This window comes from Nannospalax galili, unplaced genomic scaffold (genome assembly GCF_000622305.1).
Source record: "Nannospalax galili isolate Female #2095 unplaced genomic scaffold, S.galili_v1.0 scaffold948, whole genome shotgun sequence".
Classification (NCBI taxonomy): Eukaryota; Metazoa; Chordata; class Mammalia; order Rodentia; family Spalacidae; genus Nannospalax; species Nannospalax galili.
In genome coordinates this window covers 677148-692939 of record NW_008358192.1, presented here as the reverse complement: position 1 = coordinate 692939, position 15792 = coordinate 677148, and the positions used below count along the sequence as shown (strand labels likewise).

General features: G+C 56.4%; 1 protein-coding gene and 1 non-coding gene across 7 annotated transcripts; both read left to right on the top strand.

The window, feature by feature from the left end:
* The first annotated feature begins 118 nt into the window (after positions 1–118).
* Positions 119–15400, top strand: Prrc2a (proline rich coiled-coil 2A). 6 transcript variants are annotated; one of them, XM_029557849.1, is made up of 31 exons: positions 119–297; positions 1802–2022; positions 2865–3042; positions 3295–3394; positions 3481–3553; positions 3707–3850; positions 4022–4173; positions 4357–4436; positions 4584–4726; positions 5005–5095; positions 5199–5415; positions 5730–6204; positions 6564–6754; positions 6969–7266; positions 7579–7789; positions 7952–9799; positions 10147–10415; positions 10569–10699; positions 10905–11034; positions 11135–11220; positions 11419–11652; positions 11829–11969; positions 12074–12142; positions 12220–12387; positions 13455–13540; positions 13669–13879; positions 14070–14168; positions 14264–14476; positions 14687–14781; positions 14882–14972; positions 15075–15400. In XM_029557849.1, the coding sequence occupies exons 2-31, from the start codon at positions 1911–1913 to the stop codon at positions 15213–15215; spliced, it is 6477 nt and encodes a 2158-aa protein (XP_029413709.1). In that variant the 5' UTR covers positions 119–297; positions 1802–1910; the 3' UTR covers positions 15216–15400. The 6 variants fall into 6 exon arrangements, with proteins under 6 accessions (XP_029413709.1, XP_029413712.1, XP_029413711.1 ...); XM_008821538.2 differs by having other exon boundaries at positions 155–297; positions 1848–2022; XM_008821539.2 differs by having other exon boundaries at positions 155–297; positions 1848–2022; positions 13458–13540; positions 15075–15391.
* LOC115068158 lies at positions 2194–2322 on the top strand. Its single transcript, XR_003847534.1, has one exon. It is a non-coding gene; the product is annotated as a small nucleolar RNA SNORA38 (small nucleolar RNA).
* Positions 15401–15792: the final 392 nt, after the last annotated feature.

Here is a 15792-nt window from a genome sequence, read left to right as displayed (position 1 = left end):
TTATCAAAGTGCGGGCAGCCCTGAAGTACTGAGGGGCCGACAAGACGGGGCCACGCCCTCTATGCAAATAAGGGGGCGTGTCCAGCCGCGGAGGGCGGCGGGAGGTTGAGGGGGGGGGTGTTCCCGGGGGCGGCGGTTGCCCGGATGGGCCGTTAGTCGGAGCCCAGCCGCGGAGTGAGCGAGGGAGACGGGAGGAGCCGAGCCCGGCGCCATCCGCCGCCATCCGCCCCCGCCCTGTCGCCATCCGCCCCGGGGAGCCTCTAAGCCCGGGTCCCGGACTCCCGCGCACCCGGCCAGGTGAGTCTGGGCCAGCCGGGTGCTGACGCCCTTTCCGGCGCGGGGCGACGGCGGCGGCGGCGGGCCGGGGGAGAAGCTGCCATCAGCCGCCGCCATCTTGTCCTCCTGCCGCCGGCGCGCCCCTCCCCCTCGGCCTGTGCCGGCCGCCTTCCTCGGCCGCGGCTGAGGGCCCAGGGCCGGGCCTCCGCCCAGCAGGTCCTCGGGCTCAGGCGCGACCCGGCTACAGGCCCGCAGCTGCCGCCCGCGCCCTCGGCCCCTCGCCCGACACTGGGCGCCCCCTGTGAGGGTCTGGTCCGCAGCCCTGCAGCGCGGCCGACCTCTGGGTACTGCACTTCGCGCCGTTCCGGGCCCGGCGTTCGGTCTGCTTCGTCTTTACCTTCTGCATTCCCGTATCCACGGCTTTTGCATTTTTATTCGCCCCGTTCCCTCTTTTTTTTTTTGAGTTTGTTCTACAGTCCCCCCCCTCCTTTTCTTTCCAGCGTCTGTTTCAGATTGGTTTCCTTACGTGTCCTCTCTGGCTGTCATAAAGTTTTCTCCCAGTTTTGGCTTTTCATCCTGGCCCTGGATGCTTTCTTTTCCGTTTCTATCCTTTACACAAGTCCCACTCACAGCTAATGAATGCCTGGTCATTATGGACTAAGATGGAGAGTTTGGCCTACCCGGGGAGCAGGGACTGTTAGGGGAAGAAGTGACTGCTGATGAGGATAGAAAATGAAGTTGGTTTTGGCCTTGGCCTTCCGGTGTCTGGCCCATCGTTATAACGAGGGTGTTTTCAGGTAGCTGGTGATGCTTTGTTTTTCTCGGTTTCACATATGGTAAACCAGAGCCTGCTGGTATTTCCTCTGGAAGTAGAATTATTTCCAAGAGCCAAGATGGGCAAGTCTAGGAATAGCTGGAGAATTGCGCACACTGGGGGTTCTGCACAGCCTGGGCATGTGTGGAGCCCCCGTTGTTCTGTGAGGATTATTCTGGCACCAGCTCCCAGTCTGGCAGAGCAGACTCATAAAAATCCTTAAGCTCCAGCATACCTTCCTTCAAACCTCCCCAGATGGGACTTCAGGCTCCAGGGAATGGAACCTGGGGCACAGGGCCCTGGGGCATGATTAGAGAGCCAGTGTCTAATAAGTTGGCAGTCTGTAGTTCTTTCTTGCTGGCTGTTGCTGTACACCTCATTCTGGTTTTCTCTGGGGCTCAGACTTGCTTGTCCAATTCTGTTCTAGGTGTCTGAAATGATTCTGGAGGAGTGAAAGGAGATTATTACATTGGGGGATGACAAGAGGCTGCTGCCCTTTCTAGAGTGGCACAAAAGGCAGAGCTTTGCTATCAGGAAGATACTAGGTTTTTACTTGGTTTTGTCAGGAGATATCTGGAAGAAAGAAGGAACATGGGTGTGGGAGCCAGGTAGATTGTGGTTGCTTATAGAGGCTGTACTGCTTTACACAGAGAGGACCACACATTTGGTCCCTAATGAGACCGAAAGAGAGCTCCTGGGCTTTTGTTACAGTCTGTAAAGAGGGCAGAAACCGAGCCGCCTACTGTCTGGCCCACAGGCACCGGCACGTTTTGGGGGAGGTGCCTGCAGGACACAACGTACTCAATGAGCTTCCAGCGCGATGTCCGATCGCTCGGGGCCGACTGCCAAGGGGAAGGATGGAAAGAAGTATTCCTCGCTCAACCTGTTTGATACGTATAAGGGCAAGTCCTTAGAGATCCAGAAACCCGCTGGTGAGGGTCCTGCAAAGGTGTTGCGAATGTCTGGAGGCTAGGGGCCCAGGCTAGCTCTCTGGAAGACAGCAAGCTACTCTAGAAAGGTAGCAAAAGACTAGAGGAACACTGGAGACTCCCCGGTTTACGTTTGAGGCTGAGGGGTGTTGGGCGCTGGGTAAACACCAGGTACCCTCCCACAAAGACATGCTTTAGGTTCCCTGTGCTTGGACATGTAAGAATTGGAGGCAAAGAAATGTGGATTTGGAGGGGGTTGGAGAGATGGCTCAGAGGTTAAGAGTACTGACTGCTCTTGCAGAGAACCCGGGTTTGATACCCAGCACCCTCATGGCGGCTGTGAACCGTCCTTAGCTGCGGTTCCAGGGGAATCCGAAGCCCTCTTCTGCCTTCTGTGGCGTTGCACGGGCCATTGAGGTGTATGTGTATTGCCTCACATACATTGAGGCAATACATTCATACACATAAAAATAAAATAAATTATGGGTTGGCAATTTAGCTCAGTGGTAGAGTGCTTGCCTGGCAAGTGCAAGGCCTTGGGTTCGGTCCTCAGCTCCCCAAAAAATAAATAAAAAGATAAATTTTAAAAAAAGAAATGTGGATTTGGAGAAATCTGGGGCCAGCATGCTCCCCACAGGCTTGAGGTCAAGAATCACACAGAAACCATGGCTGTGCTGTGTCTGACCTTTTCCAGGAGAGTGTGTTTAGAGATTACTGAGGGAAGGAGTGGCTTCTGAGAAATCTAATAGGAGCGCTAAGGGTTGTCTGGATGGGTTTCATGGTTGGAGACTGTTAGGTCACCCCTTGAGGCATTGTTGACCCTCTCTCCTCCACCTTTTCTTCAGTTGCCCCTCGCCATGGCCTGCAGAGTCTCGGGAAAGTTGCCATTGCCCGGCGTATGCCGCCCCCAGCCAACCTTCCAAGCCTGAAAGCCGAGAACAAAGGCAACGACCCCAATGTCTCACTAGTGCCGAGAGACGGAACAGGATGGGCGAGCAAACAGGAGCAGTCCGACCCCAAGAGGTAGATGGGCTTGGGAGACCTAGAGCCAGAGAGGCACCTTTTGTACCTAGACTGAGAAAGGTACTTTGAAGCTTTGCCAGGCAGAGAGAGAAGGAAGACACAGACAAGGCCCTCACGGGGGCCACGTTACTTTGTCCTTAGTGTTTTTGGATGGTAGTGATGGGCTTAGGGTCCTCAGTCCCAGCTTTGGATCAGTTGGAGAACTAAGGAAGGCATATCAGGCTCGGAATAACTCATTCTACCATCCCTCAGTTCCGATGCCTCAACTGCTCAGCCGCTGGAATCGCAGCCACTGCCGGCTTCACAGACGCCTGCCTCCAACCAGCCGAAACGACCCCCAACAGCCCCCGAGGTAGCTGGAGAGCTGGAGGGGTTGGAAGGAGAATGGATGCCATGTAGCTCCTCCATCCTCATCACTGACTGTATCTGCTTCTCTAGAATACTCCTTCCGTTCCAAGCGGGGTAAAGTCCTGGGCACAAGCCAGCGTCACCCATGGAGCACATGGAGATGGTGAGTGCAGGGTGCTGAGGAGCTGTGTCTGGGCACCGGGTGGGGGGTGGGGCCCTAAACACCTTCAGTAAAGTGCCCTTGGTCTTTTGTCTGATTCTCATTCCTCCACATTAAGAACCTTCCACTTTCGTGGTTGCACCCTCATCTCAACAGGTGGAAGGGCATCAAGCCTACTGTCGCGATTCTCTCGAGAGGAATTTCCGACCCTGCAGGCGGCTGGCGACCAGGACAAGGCTGCCAAGGAAAGGGAGTCTGCCGAACAGTCGTCTGGGCCCGGACCAAGCCTCCGCCCCCAAAGTGAGTGGCTGCCTTGTATGAGTAAGTGGTTGACTTAAGCCAGGACAGTGCCTGTTCATCTCAAAGCCCAGTGCTGATGTAGTCATACCTTCTACCAGTCATTTTTGCCGCATCCACTTGCTCCCTCCCATCTGTAACTGATCTCTTCCCCCACTGCGTTTTCTAAAACAGATTCTACAACTTGGAGGGACGGAGGTGGGCGTGGCCCTGATGAGCTGGAGGGCCCGGACTCCAAACTTCATCACGGTCATGACCCCCGGGGTGGGCTGCAGCCTTCAGGCCCACCCCAGTTCCCTCCCTACCGCGGAATGATGCCGCCCTTTGTGAGTTTGGCTATCTTATCTTGGAGTGGTTGCACTGAAAGCCAGAGTGTTAAGAATCAGGACTTAGTCTTTGGAGGACACAAAAAGTTGGCACCAGTGAGACAGAGGGACGGGAGGGTGGTAGGTTTAAAGGGCTGGCGGCTCTTTAGCCCTCTGAACAGCTACTCTTGGACCCTTTTGCAGATGTATCCCCCATATCTCCCATTCCCTCCACCCTATGGACCCCAGGGGCCTTACCGATACCCGACTTCTGACGGGCCCGGGTAAGCAATCCAGTTCTGGGTTTGTGGTTTGGAGTAGGATAAGCCTATTTAGGAAGAGATGGATTTTATATCCAGGAAGCTGTCTTGTATGTGGTTCTATTACATGGGGTCTTTAATCTTGTTTCCCATTTTCCTTTCCACACACAGCCGTTTCCCCCGTGTGGCGGGCCCCCGGGGCTCAGGGCCACCAATGCGCCTTGTGGAGCCTGTAGGTCGACCTTCTATTCTTAAAGAGGATAATCTCAAAGAGTTTGACCAGTTGGACCAGGAGAATGATGATGGTTGGGCAGGTGAGTCTATGAAAGATCAAGCATTTGAATCGTAAAAGCAAAATCTGATGAGTCAGGTGAGAGAACAGCAGATGGATGTGAAAGGGGAGCTTGATGGGTGAAGGCCAAACCCTGGCAGACTACCAAGAGGGATGAAGAGCAGTGGACTGGGCAGGACGTGGAGAGTTGAGGTTCCGCATTGGTGGGGCATCATGTGAAGTTCCAGGCCCCTGTGTTCTCGGGAGGCATCTGAGACTGGAGAGCAGGCTGCTGGTTACCTTTTCTCTTTCTCTCTTCAGGTGCTCACGAGGAGGTCGACTACACTGAAAAGCTCAAGTTCAGCGATGAGGAAGATGGGCGAGACTCTGATGAGGAGGGAGCTGAGGGCCGGTGAGTTAGGGCCGCCCAGGCAGAGACTGCTTTTCTCATGGTGCAGTCTGCTCTTAGAGCAGCTGGTTGCAGCTGAATTTTAAGTCCACTGTTCTGTCCACAGCAAGGACTCCCAGTCGGCTGCTGGTGAGGAACGGCCCCCTGAAGCAGATGGCAAAAAGGGCGCCTCCCCTGGCAGCGAACCGCCCCCTCCCAAGACGGCCTGGGCAGAGACCTCTCGGCCTCCAGAGACAGAGCCGGGGCCTCCTGCCCCAAAGCCTCCCCCACCCCCACCTCACAGGGGCCCCGCTGGGAACTGGGGCCCCCCTGGGGATTACCCAGTGAGTGTCTACAGTGAGGGGTAGAGAGGGTCAGTTGTGGGAGGTGTCAGCTGAGTGACGCAGTGCTGACGGTGGGGCTACAGGGGGACTCTGGGGGCGAGTTGGGATTCTGCTGGGAAGGAAAGCCTGCATGTTTAGGTCTCCAGAGGAAAGAAGGAACAGAGATGAGGATGAGTTTGTCTCCAGCCAGAGAGCTGTCAACCCAAGGCCTGGCTCTCGCACCCCGTAGCTGTGGGCGGTTGGTTGGTTCGTGAAGGAGCTGGCAGAGGTATAATGCCTAACGTGCCTGGTCTGCTGGGTCTGCCCACTGACAGGATCGTGGGGGTCCTCCCTGCAAACCCCCAGCACCCGAAGACGAGGATGAGGCATGGCGGCAGCGACGGAAGCAGTCTTCATCCGAGATCTCCCTGGCGGTGGAACGGGCACGGCGACGACGGGAAGAGGAGGAGCGTCGCATGCAGGAGGAGCGCCGGGCGGCCTGCGCTGAGAAGCTCAAGCGGCTTGATGAAAAGTTTGGGGCTCCTGATAAGCGGCTCAAAGCAGAGCCTGTGGCCCCACCTGCTGCCCCTCCTGCCCCAGCTCTACCACCTGTAGTCCCCAAAGAACTCCCTGCACCTCCAGCTCCACCGCCAGCGCCAGCCCCTCCACCAGAGAAAGAAGCTGAAGAGCCAGCACCGGCCCCTCCTGCCCAGTCCACCCCCAGTCCAGGTGTGGCTCCAGCTCCCACTCTGGTGAGTGGTGGTGGCACTACCAGTAGCACCAGCAGTGGCAGCTTCGAAGCCAGCCCAGGTATGGAGAAAGGAGCAGGCTCTGCTAGGTGTTGGCTCTGCTTGCTGAGAGGCGCAGGGAGGCGTCATCGAGAGAGGGATAGCGTGGGTTTACTGAACTATCAGTGGTAGGGAAAGAAGTTCTATTATCCATACAGACATGGGAAGAAGGTCTGAAAGCACTTCCTATAGACTCTAGAATGGAACAGAACTCCTAAGTGTTTGAAGGGTTTCATGGGAATACCAGCACCATTGGCTTGAAGCGTTTATTGGTCTTAAGCAGGAAGGACTTTAATGCAATTGGTATTTGGTTGAACAGTTCAGTGGGGGTTGGAGTTTCTGGGGTGCTCTTTGACTGTCTTTGTGGACTCTTCAATGCAGTGGAACCCCAACTGCCTTCAAAAGAGGGTCCTGAACCACCAGAAGAGGTTCTTCCACCCACCACACCCCCAGCCCCAAGGGTGGAACCCAAGAGTGATGGAGTTGCTCCTACTCGGCAGCCCCCCAGCCAGAGCTTGGGCTATCCCAAATATCAAAAGTCATTGCCACCTCGTTTCCAGCGGCAGCAGCAGGTGAGGTCACCTTAAGTCCCTCTTGGGCTGTTCTCTCTCTCCGTGACTTACCCTTTCCATGAGTTATCTTCTAGCCTCATCTGCCTGCGCTCACCTGTCTGCTGTGTCACCACGGTTCCCATTTGCTCCAGATCTGTCGCATTACTGCCTTAAACTCCTCTGTTGGTAGCTTTGTGTTGGGGGCTGTGGTGACCTCATCCCATCTTGTGTCCAGGAGCAGCTCCTGAAGCAGCAGCAGCAGCAGTGGCAGCAGCAGCAGCAGCAAGGCTCTGCCCCTCCCACCCCAGTGCCCCCATCACCACCACAGCCTGTGCCACTGGGGGCTGTCCCTGCCCCACAGGCACCACCCCCACCCCCTAAAGCCCTGTACCCAGGTGCTCTGGGCCGGCCCCCACCAATGCCTCCAATGAACTTTGATCCCCGCTGGATGATGATCCCTCCTTATGTGGACCCTCGGCTCCTCCAGGGCCGGCCCCCTCTGGACTTCTACCCTCCTGGTGTGCATCCCTCTGGTAAGGATTCATGGAAGGGTGGAGACCTTGGTCCCAGAAGGAGGCTGCTGTCTCAGTGTGACACAGTGGTGAATTGCAGGGAGCATGATGTGTGCTTAACACCTCTGGGAGTTTTGTGAGAATGGGCTTGGGGAAGAAGTGAACAGCGGTCCTTCTTGAGCAGGGTTTGCTTATGGGCATTGATTACTTGAGAGGAAAGCTGAGGGGCTCACTGTTCCACAGGAATACCAAAGCCCAGGCTTACTGAGAACAAGATGTGGAGCGCCTACGACATAATTATTTCTTTAATTTTCTGTTTGTTTGTTTGTTTAGGCCTCGTTCCCCGGGAACGCTCAGACAGTGGGGGCTCAAGCTCAGAGCCATTTGAACGCCACGCGCCCCCTCTGTTACGGGAACGGGGCACCCCACCAGTGGACCCAAAGTTGGCCTGGGTGGGAGATGTCTTTACCACCACACCCACTGACCCTCGCCCTCTAACCTCACCCCTGCGCCAGGCAGTGGATGAGGAAGACAAGAATAGGAGGTGAGTCTTGATCAGAGGGGAGGTGGGGCGGGTACAGGCCTGAGAGGAGAGTGCTGTGGGTTGGTGCTCTGGAGCCCAGAGGGTGAGCAGGAAAGGAGTGTGTGAGTGGAATTCAGAGCTCCCTTTCCTCATCCTGATGTCCTCTCTGTTCTGTCTCTTCAGGAGCGAGACTCCTCCAGTACCTCCCCCACCACCCTATCTGGCCAGTTACCCAGGTTTTCCCGAGAATGGAGCCCCTGGGCCCCCAATCTCTCGCTTTCATCTGGAGGAGCCAGCCCCCTCAGGGCCCCGTCCACTTCCCTGGCCCCCAGGAAATGATGAGGCTACCAAGATACAAGCTCCAGCACCCAAGAAGGAGCCCCCCAAGGAGGAAACACCACAGCTGCCAGGGCCAGAAGCAGGCAGAAAACCTGTCCGTGGAGTGGGAGGCGGAGCCCAAGGCTCTCCAGCACCACGCAGAGAAAGCCGCACAGAGACTCGCTGGGGTCCTCGCCCGGGCAGCAGTCGACGTGGAATCCCTGCAGAGGATCCAGGAGCCCCTCCGCGCAGGGCTGGGCCTATAAAGAAACCACCGCCGCCGGTCAAAGTGGAAGAGCTGCCCCCTAAGCCCCTGGAACCAGGGGATGAGACTCCCAAGGTCCCAAAGCCAGACCCACTCAAGACAGCCAAGGGGAAGGTGGGCCCCAAGGAGACCCCACCCAGTGGGAACCTTTCTCCTGCACCTAGGCTTCGGAGGGACTATTCCTATGAAAGAGTGGGTCCTGCCTCTTGCAGGGGTCGGGGCCGAGGCGAGTATTTTGCCAGAGGAAGGGGTTTTCGGGGGACCTATGGGGGCCGGGGTCGAGGAGCCCGGAGCCGAGAGTTCCGCAGTTACCGGGAGTTTCGTGGAGATGATGGGCGTGGAACGGGGGCAGGGGGCGCAAATCACCCCCCTGTTCCCCGAGGTCGTACTGCCAGTGAAACACGAAGTGAGGGGTCAGAGTATGAAGAAATCCCCAAGAGACGCCGGCAACGGGGCTCGGAAACGGGCAGTGAGACCCATGAGAGCGACCTGGCGCCCTCTGACAAGGAAGCTCCCCCACCCAAGGAGGGAGTGCTCACCCAGGTTCCTCTTGCACCCCTGCCACCAGGAGCCCCCCCGGCCCCGGCCCGCTTTGCTGCTGCCCGGGGTGGGCGAGTCTTCACGCCAAGAGGAGTACCGTCGCGCCGTGGCCGAGGGGGCGGGAGGCCCCCTCCTGTCTGCCCAGGCTGGAGCCCTCCCTCCAAGTCCCTGGTTCCAAAGAAAATTCCAGCAGGCCCTTTGCCCCCAAGTAAGGAGCCTTTGAAAGAGAAGCTGATTCCAGGGCCTCTGTCTCCCATGTCCCGAGGTGGCAACATGCTCATAGGCATGGAGGATGGGGAGCGACCCCGACGGAGGCGGCACGGCAGGGCTCAGCAGCAGGACAAACCGCCTCGCTTCCGGAGGCTGAAACAAGAACGCGAGAATGCTGCCAGAGGAGCCGAGGGCAAGTCCCCTTCCCTCGCCCTCCCACCCGCCACCCCTGCTCCAGAGGAGACCCTGGCAACAGCTGCAGTCCCCCCACCACCTCGTCGGGCAGCCGCCAAGTCTCCTGACCTCTCAAACCAGAACTCGGACCAAGCCAATGAGGAATGGGAGACTGCGTCAGAGAGCAGCGACTTCGCCAGTGAGCGCCGGGGTGACAAGGACTCTCCCCCAGCAGCACTGATGGCCCCCAAAGCCGTGGGGACTCCTGGGGGCAGTGCAGGTGGGTCTGGATCGGGCACGTCAACCATGTCCCGCGGAGATCTGAGCCAGAGAGCCAAGGATTTGAGCAAGCGGAGCTTCTCGAGTCAGCGGCCAGGCATGGACCGACAAAACCGGCGCCCGGGCCCTGGGGCCAAGACTGGCAGCAGTGGTGGCGGCAGCGGAGGTGGTGGCGGGGGCCCTGGGGGAAGGACTGGCCCCGGGCGAGGGGACAAGAGGAGCTGGCCATCTCCCAAGAATCGAAGGTGGGTAGGGGTGGACAGTTGTCTGGGGGCAGGCCGGCTGGGAGGGCGGGTCCTAGGGAATTGCAGACCCAGGGCACATGGGCATGTCAGGAAGGCACAGGAGTCCTCCGGCTTGCTAAGGGCAGTCGGCAGAGTGGTAGAGTCCTAATCACCCTGCTTGTTTCCTGTTGTGTTTGACACTGCACACTTAACGCAAGTAGAAATCATTAAAAGGGGTCAAAACCATCATAATTATATGAGGGAAGAGGACAGGTGGGGGTGGGGAAGAAGTTGGAAAACAGATGCTTGACTTGTAGGGAAAGAGTAACAGTTTAGTGAGTCTGGAGCTGATGCTCTGCTTTCTTCAGCCGTCCTCCCGAGGAGCGTCCCCCGGGACTTCCCCTGCCTCCCCCGCCCCCCAGCAGTTCTGCTGTCTTCCGCCTGGACCAAGTTATCCACAGCAACCCTGCTGGCATCCAACAGGCTCTGGCCCAGCTTAGCAGTCGCCAAGGAAATGTAACTGCTCCAGGGGGGCACCCAAGGCCTAAGCCTGGGCCTCCCCAAGCCCCTCAGGGCTCCTCCTCTCGGCCCCCAACCCGATATGACCCCCAGAGGGCCAGCAACAGCATCGGTTCTGGTAAGCTGGAGGGGACGTGGGTCTGGCCTGGGGTACTGCTCTTGGGTTCCCCAGTGAGCGAGTTGGAAGGACTGGGAGGTGGAATTAGGGAGAAAAGCTAGGGTCAGTGATAAGAGTGAGGTAAATGCTGACAGTTCTCCCCCTTTTCCCCAGACCCCCACTTCGAGGAGCCAGGGCCGATGGTGAGGGGGGTGGGCGGGACTCCCCAGGACTCTGCCGGGGTTAATCCCTTCCCCCCGAAACGGCGGGAGCGGCCTCCCCGAAAACCGGAGCTGCTGCAGGAGGTGAGGGATGGGACTGGAGACTGGGCTTCGTGGCACTCCCACTCTTGAAGTTTCTTGCTTTCTGTACCCTGCTGTTCTGTCGTTAGGTTCTCGTCCCAGTTTCTCTTTGGTACCTGTCTCCTATGTCTGTCTGCCTGCTTCTGCCCATCCTCTCTACCCCAGTTCCTACCTAATGTGTTTCCCTTCTGGGTTTTCTCACCTCTAGGAATCCCTGCCAGCTTCTCATAGCTCTGGATTCTTAGGCTCTAAGCCTGAAGTGCCAGGCCCTCAAGGAGAATCCAGAGATGCAGGCCCAGAGGCCCTGACCCCCCACATCTGGAATCGTTTACATACTGGTGAGCAGAACTGGGTGGAGGGAGATGGCAGAGGGGCAGGGTAAGGTGAGCTTCCGAGCTCTCCCCTTGTGTCTACCTCACGGTTGGTGCACTCCTCTAGCCACAAGCCGAAAGAGTTACCGGCCTGGCTCCATGGAGCCCTGGATGGAGCCCCTGAGTCCCTTCGAGGATGTGGCAGGCACAGAAGTGAGTGGAGATAGGGAAGGGAACAGTGCATGGGGCTTTGCTTGGGTGTTGGTCGCATTTCTTCACCTGTCCTGCATAGAGCCTGGGGCTGTTCTCACAGTGTTGTTTCCTTCCCCATCTGTCTGTCTGTCTGTGTGCGTCAGTCAGGTATGATGCTGTCTGCTCCGACTTAACTAGCTCCTTTTCCACTCCTCTCAGATGAGTCAGTCTGACAGTGGGGTGGACCTGAGTGGGGATTCTCAGGTGTCATCAGGTCCCTGCAGCCAGCGAAGTTCCCCTGATGGAGGACTCAAGGGGGCAGCAGAGGGACCCCCCAAGCGGCCTGGAGGCCCCTCACCCCTGAATGCTGTTCCTGGTGAGGGTCCACCTGTCTCTGAACCGTCTGAACCTCCTAGGAGACGGCCACCTGCCCCCCATGATGGGGACAGAAAGGTAAAGATGAGAAAAAGGGTAAGGCGAGTACAGGTGGGACTCCTACCTGGTCTGTCTTCCCTCCCTCCTACCTGGTCTGTCTTTCCTCTTGTCTGCCTCTCCTTCTGTCTGTGCACGCTGGGATTTCCTGCTTCTCTGACCTTCTCCCAATTCCTCTTCATTGTTTCCCAATCTAGGATCTGCCCAGGGAGCAGCCTCTGCCCCCTGGCCCCATAGGCACAGAACGATTACAGCGTACAGAACGAGGCCCAGAACCAGCCCCCCTGCGGCCATCCCATCGACCTGGCCCCTCGGTTGAGTTTGGCACTAGCAGCAAGGTCTGAATGGGCTGGACCGAGATACCTTGAATTGAGTAGAGAGCATAGTAAGTGGGGATGTAGGTCTGAATTGTGGGACGATCTCTCCTACCTCACTGTTACAGGACACAGACTTGCGCCTAGTGATAGGAGACAGTTTAAAGGGAGAGGACCTAACAGCATCTGTCACAGAGGTAAGTAGAGTGCGTTTGGGAAGGCCTGAACTGGTGAAGATGGATAGGAGTGACCCAACATCACTTCTCTTGCCCAGGCCATCCCCATATCCCGGGACTGGGAGCTGCTCCCCGGCTCTTCTGCCTCAGCTGAGCCACAATCCAAGAGCCTGGGTTCTGGACATTGTGGCCCAGAGCCCAGCCCCTCAGGCCATCGCCTATACCCTGAGGTCTTCTATGGCGGCCCTGGGCCTCCCAGTTCCCAGGTAGGCCCCATTTTTACTCACACGCACCCTTTCTGCCTGCTGTTTTTTTTTTAAATAAAACTGAAGTTGGGTCTTTGTTTTGTTTGTTTGTTTGTTTCTTTTAGACAGGTCTCATATAGCCCCACCTGGCCTGAAACTTCCCTATATAGACCTGGCTGGCCCTGAACTCAGTGGTCCACCAGTCTCTGTCTCCCAAGAGCTTAGGATCAAAGGTGTGGGCCACCATGCCTGGCCAGATAATTTTTTTCTTTTTTCTTGTGGGCACATGCCTGTGCCACCAATGAACATGAGTCAGTCTCTCCTTCCACTTCTATGTGGGTTCCAGAAATTGAACTCAGATTGCTGGGTTTGAGTACCTTTATCAGGAAGCATGAGGGGGAATTGGCTGTGCTAACTGGCTACCCACCCTCCAAGCCGAGTTAACCCCAAAGCCTTGGACATAGTGGACAAACACTGCCACTGAGCTATACCCTGTCTCTTCTGTGTTATGTCATTTTGTGGGGTTTTCTTGTTCTTGTATTTGTTTTTAGGCAGGGTCTCTCTGGCCTGGAATTCACTGTGTAGACCAGGCTGGCTTTGATCGCAATAGGGATCCACCTGCCTTTGCCTCCCATAATGCTGGGATATAATGTATGTGTTACTATGCCTAGATCTTGGGCTTTGTTTTGAGACAGGGTCTCAAAGTTGACCAAACTAGCCTTGAGCGTACTCTGTTGTGAGTGTGGTGGTCCATCTTGGCGTTAGCCTTCTAGGAGATTAGGTTACCACCAGACCTGGCTGCTTTTTCCCTTTACCCTTCCAGGGCCCTGGCCTCTGTAGGATGGTGCTGGCTACACTCAGGGTGGGTTCTTCTCCCTAGTTAATCCTCTGGAAGCATCCTTAAACACTCAGGCGTGTGCTTTACTAATCTCCTAGGTGTTTCTCAATCCATCTGTGAACTACAGTTACCCATTACACTGGTAGAGATCAAACTTGGGGCTCAGCTGGTAGGCATGCCCTCTCCCACTGTGCCCAGATGGGCTTTCTTCACCAGAGTCTGGAGCTGCTTCAGCCTTGCTCTTCTCCAGCAGGTCTCTGGGGGTGCCACCGACTCTCAGCTGCATCCCAACAGTGGAGGCTTCCGCACTGGGACACCCTCGCTGCACCCATACAGGTAAAACTAGATGCCCACGAAGCTCAGAAGGAAATGGGAAGTAGATTCCATAGTGCCTCAAAGTCCTAGTGGGTTTAGGCATTGCTCAAACTAAAGGAGTAACACGTCTTCTCCCCAACTTCGCTCAGGTCACAACCCCTGTACCTGCCCCCAGGCCCAGCCCCTCCCTCAGCACTCCTCTCTGGGGTAGCTCTCAAGGGCCAGTTTCTGGATTTCTCCGCATTGCAAGCCACGGAGCTGGGGAAGTTGCCTGCTGGGGGCGTTCTCTACCCTCCACCATCCTTCCTCTACTCTCCAGCTTTCTGCCCCAGTCCTTTGCCCGACCCACCCTTGCTTCAGGTATGAGGTGGGACAGCTGCTGGGGGGAGTGGAGAGGACACTTGGCTGGGGGAGGCTTGACTTAATTTTTTAAATCAGGGTCTCAGACTGTAGCTCAGGGGAGCCTGGAATTTACTGTGTAGTCCAGAGTACAAGTTATGAGCCACCACACCCTGTGGGGAGTTGACTTTTTCTTCCCATTTCCCAACAGGTACGCCAGGATCTGCCATCTCCTTCAGATTTTTACTCTGCTCCTCTGCAGCCTGGTGGCCAAAATGGCTTCCTTCCCTCGGGAGCCCCTGCCCAGCAGGTACCTTCGGTCTTCCACTTTGCCTTCATTTTCTCTCTGGTTTTGATTTTTCCACATGCCCCTCCCAGTGTGCTCACTGAGACGTCTCGTCACAGATGCTTCTACCTGTGGTAGACTCACAGCTGCCCGTGGTGAACTTCGGCTCCCTGCCACCAGCACCGCCTCCTGCTCCACCTCCTCTTTCTCTGTTACCTCTGGGTCCTGCTCTGCAGCCCCCCAGCCTGGCTGTGCGGCCCCCACCTGCTCCTGCTGCTCGGGTGTTGCCATCACCTGCCAGGCCCTTCCCACCTAGCTTGGGGCGAGCAGAGGTAAGGCGAGGTACTGAACTGAAGCCGCTAGGGTTAGGGATTCTGTATGTCAAAGTGAATAGGAGGAGTGAGACCAAGGCTTGAATCCTGAGTTAAGGCCAACCTGGGCTATGCAGGGAGACCCTGTATTTGGCAAGAAGACGGGAAAAAAGGATGACCTGTGTTCAAACAGGAAGGTGATGCCGTGTTTTGTTTTGGTTTTTCCTTTAGCTGCACCCAGTGGAACTAAAGCCGTTCCAGGATTACCGGAAACTGAGCAGCAACCTTGGGGGTCCTGGGTCATCACGTACTCCCCCAGTGGGAAGGTAAACAGGAATGGGGGTATAGTACAGACTCCCCATCCCAAGAGTTTTCTGAGGCCAGGTCAGGTTCTGGGCCACCACCTTACACCACCACCGTTCTTAGGTCCTTCTCTGGTCTCAACTCCCGTCTCAAGGCCCCACCTTCCACGTACAGCAGAGTATTCCGCACCCAGCGCATCGACCTCTACCAGCAGGTGAAAGCAAATCCCCTATGGCCCCCAGGCTAAGTTCAAGTTGCCACCTGAGCTCCTGATGGACCCTCTAGGACTTCTTCAACATGTACTATTATTCCTTAGGCCTCCCCACCAGATGCCCTGCACTGGATGCCGAAGCCTTGGGAGCGGACAGGGCCACCTCCTCGAGAAGGGCCTTCCCGAAGGGCAGAGGAACCTGGGTCCCGAGGGGACAAGGAACCTGGATTGCCCCCACCCCACTGAGGGAGTTCCCCCTTGACCCTCACCCCCCAGGGCTTGTATATAGATTATAAATATATAAGGGGAAAGGGGTGGCTGGGGAGGGGCTGTGGGACTGGAGTCTCACTTCCTTCCCCTCTGCTCTTCCCCTGGTCCCCTATCCCTGGGGCTGTTTGTTAAAAAAGGATAATAAAAGGATTAAAAAAAAATTCAAGTCATTTAGGGAATGGGTGGTTGCAGTCTTTCTGCTTAATGAGGTGGTAGGTTAAGAACGAGGTGCTACAGGGATCTGTGGGAGCTTCCTCAAAATGGTTTTATTGGGACTAGGGGAATTGCAGGTGCCAGCTAGTCACAGTATGGCTTCCTTCTCAAGCACCTGGAGTCAGCAGGAAATGGAAAGGCAACTCCACGTGGTGTCTCTAGCATGGTGCGACATCCCTGGACAGTGTTCGAGAAATCGGGTGGAAGCTGTGCAACTACTGACCCGAGTTAAACTAGTTAAACGGACAATTCACAGCCATTTATATAACTGTCTTTGTCTTTGTCCGAACATCAGCGAATGCTTTGAATTGGGTACAGTCTAGCAGGCAAATGGATGAGT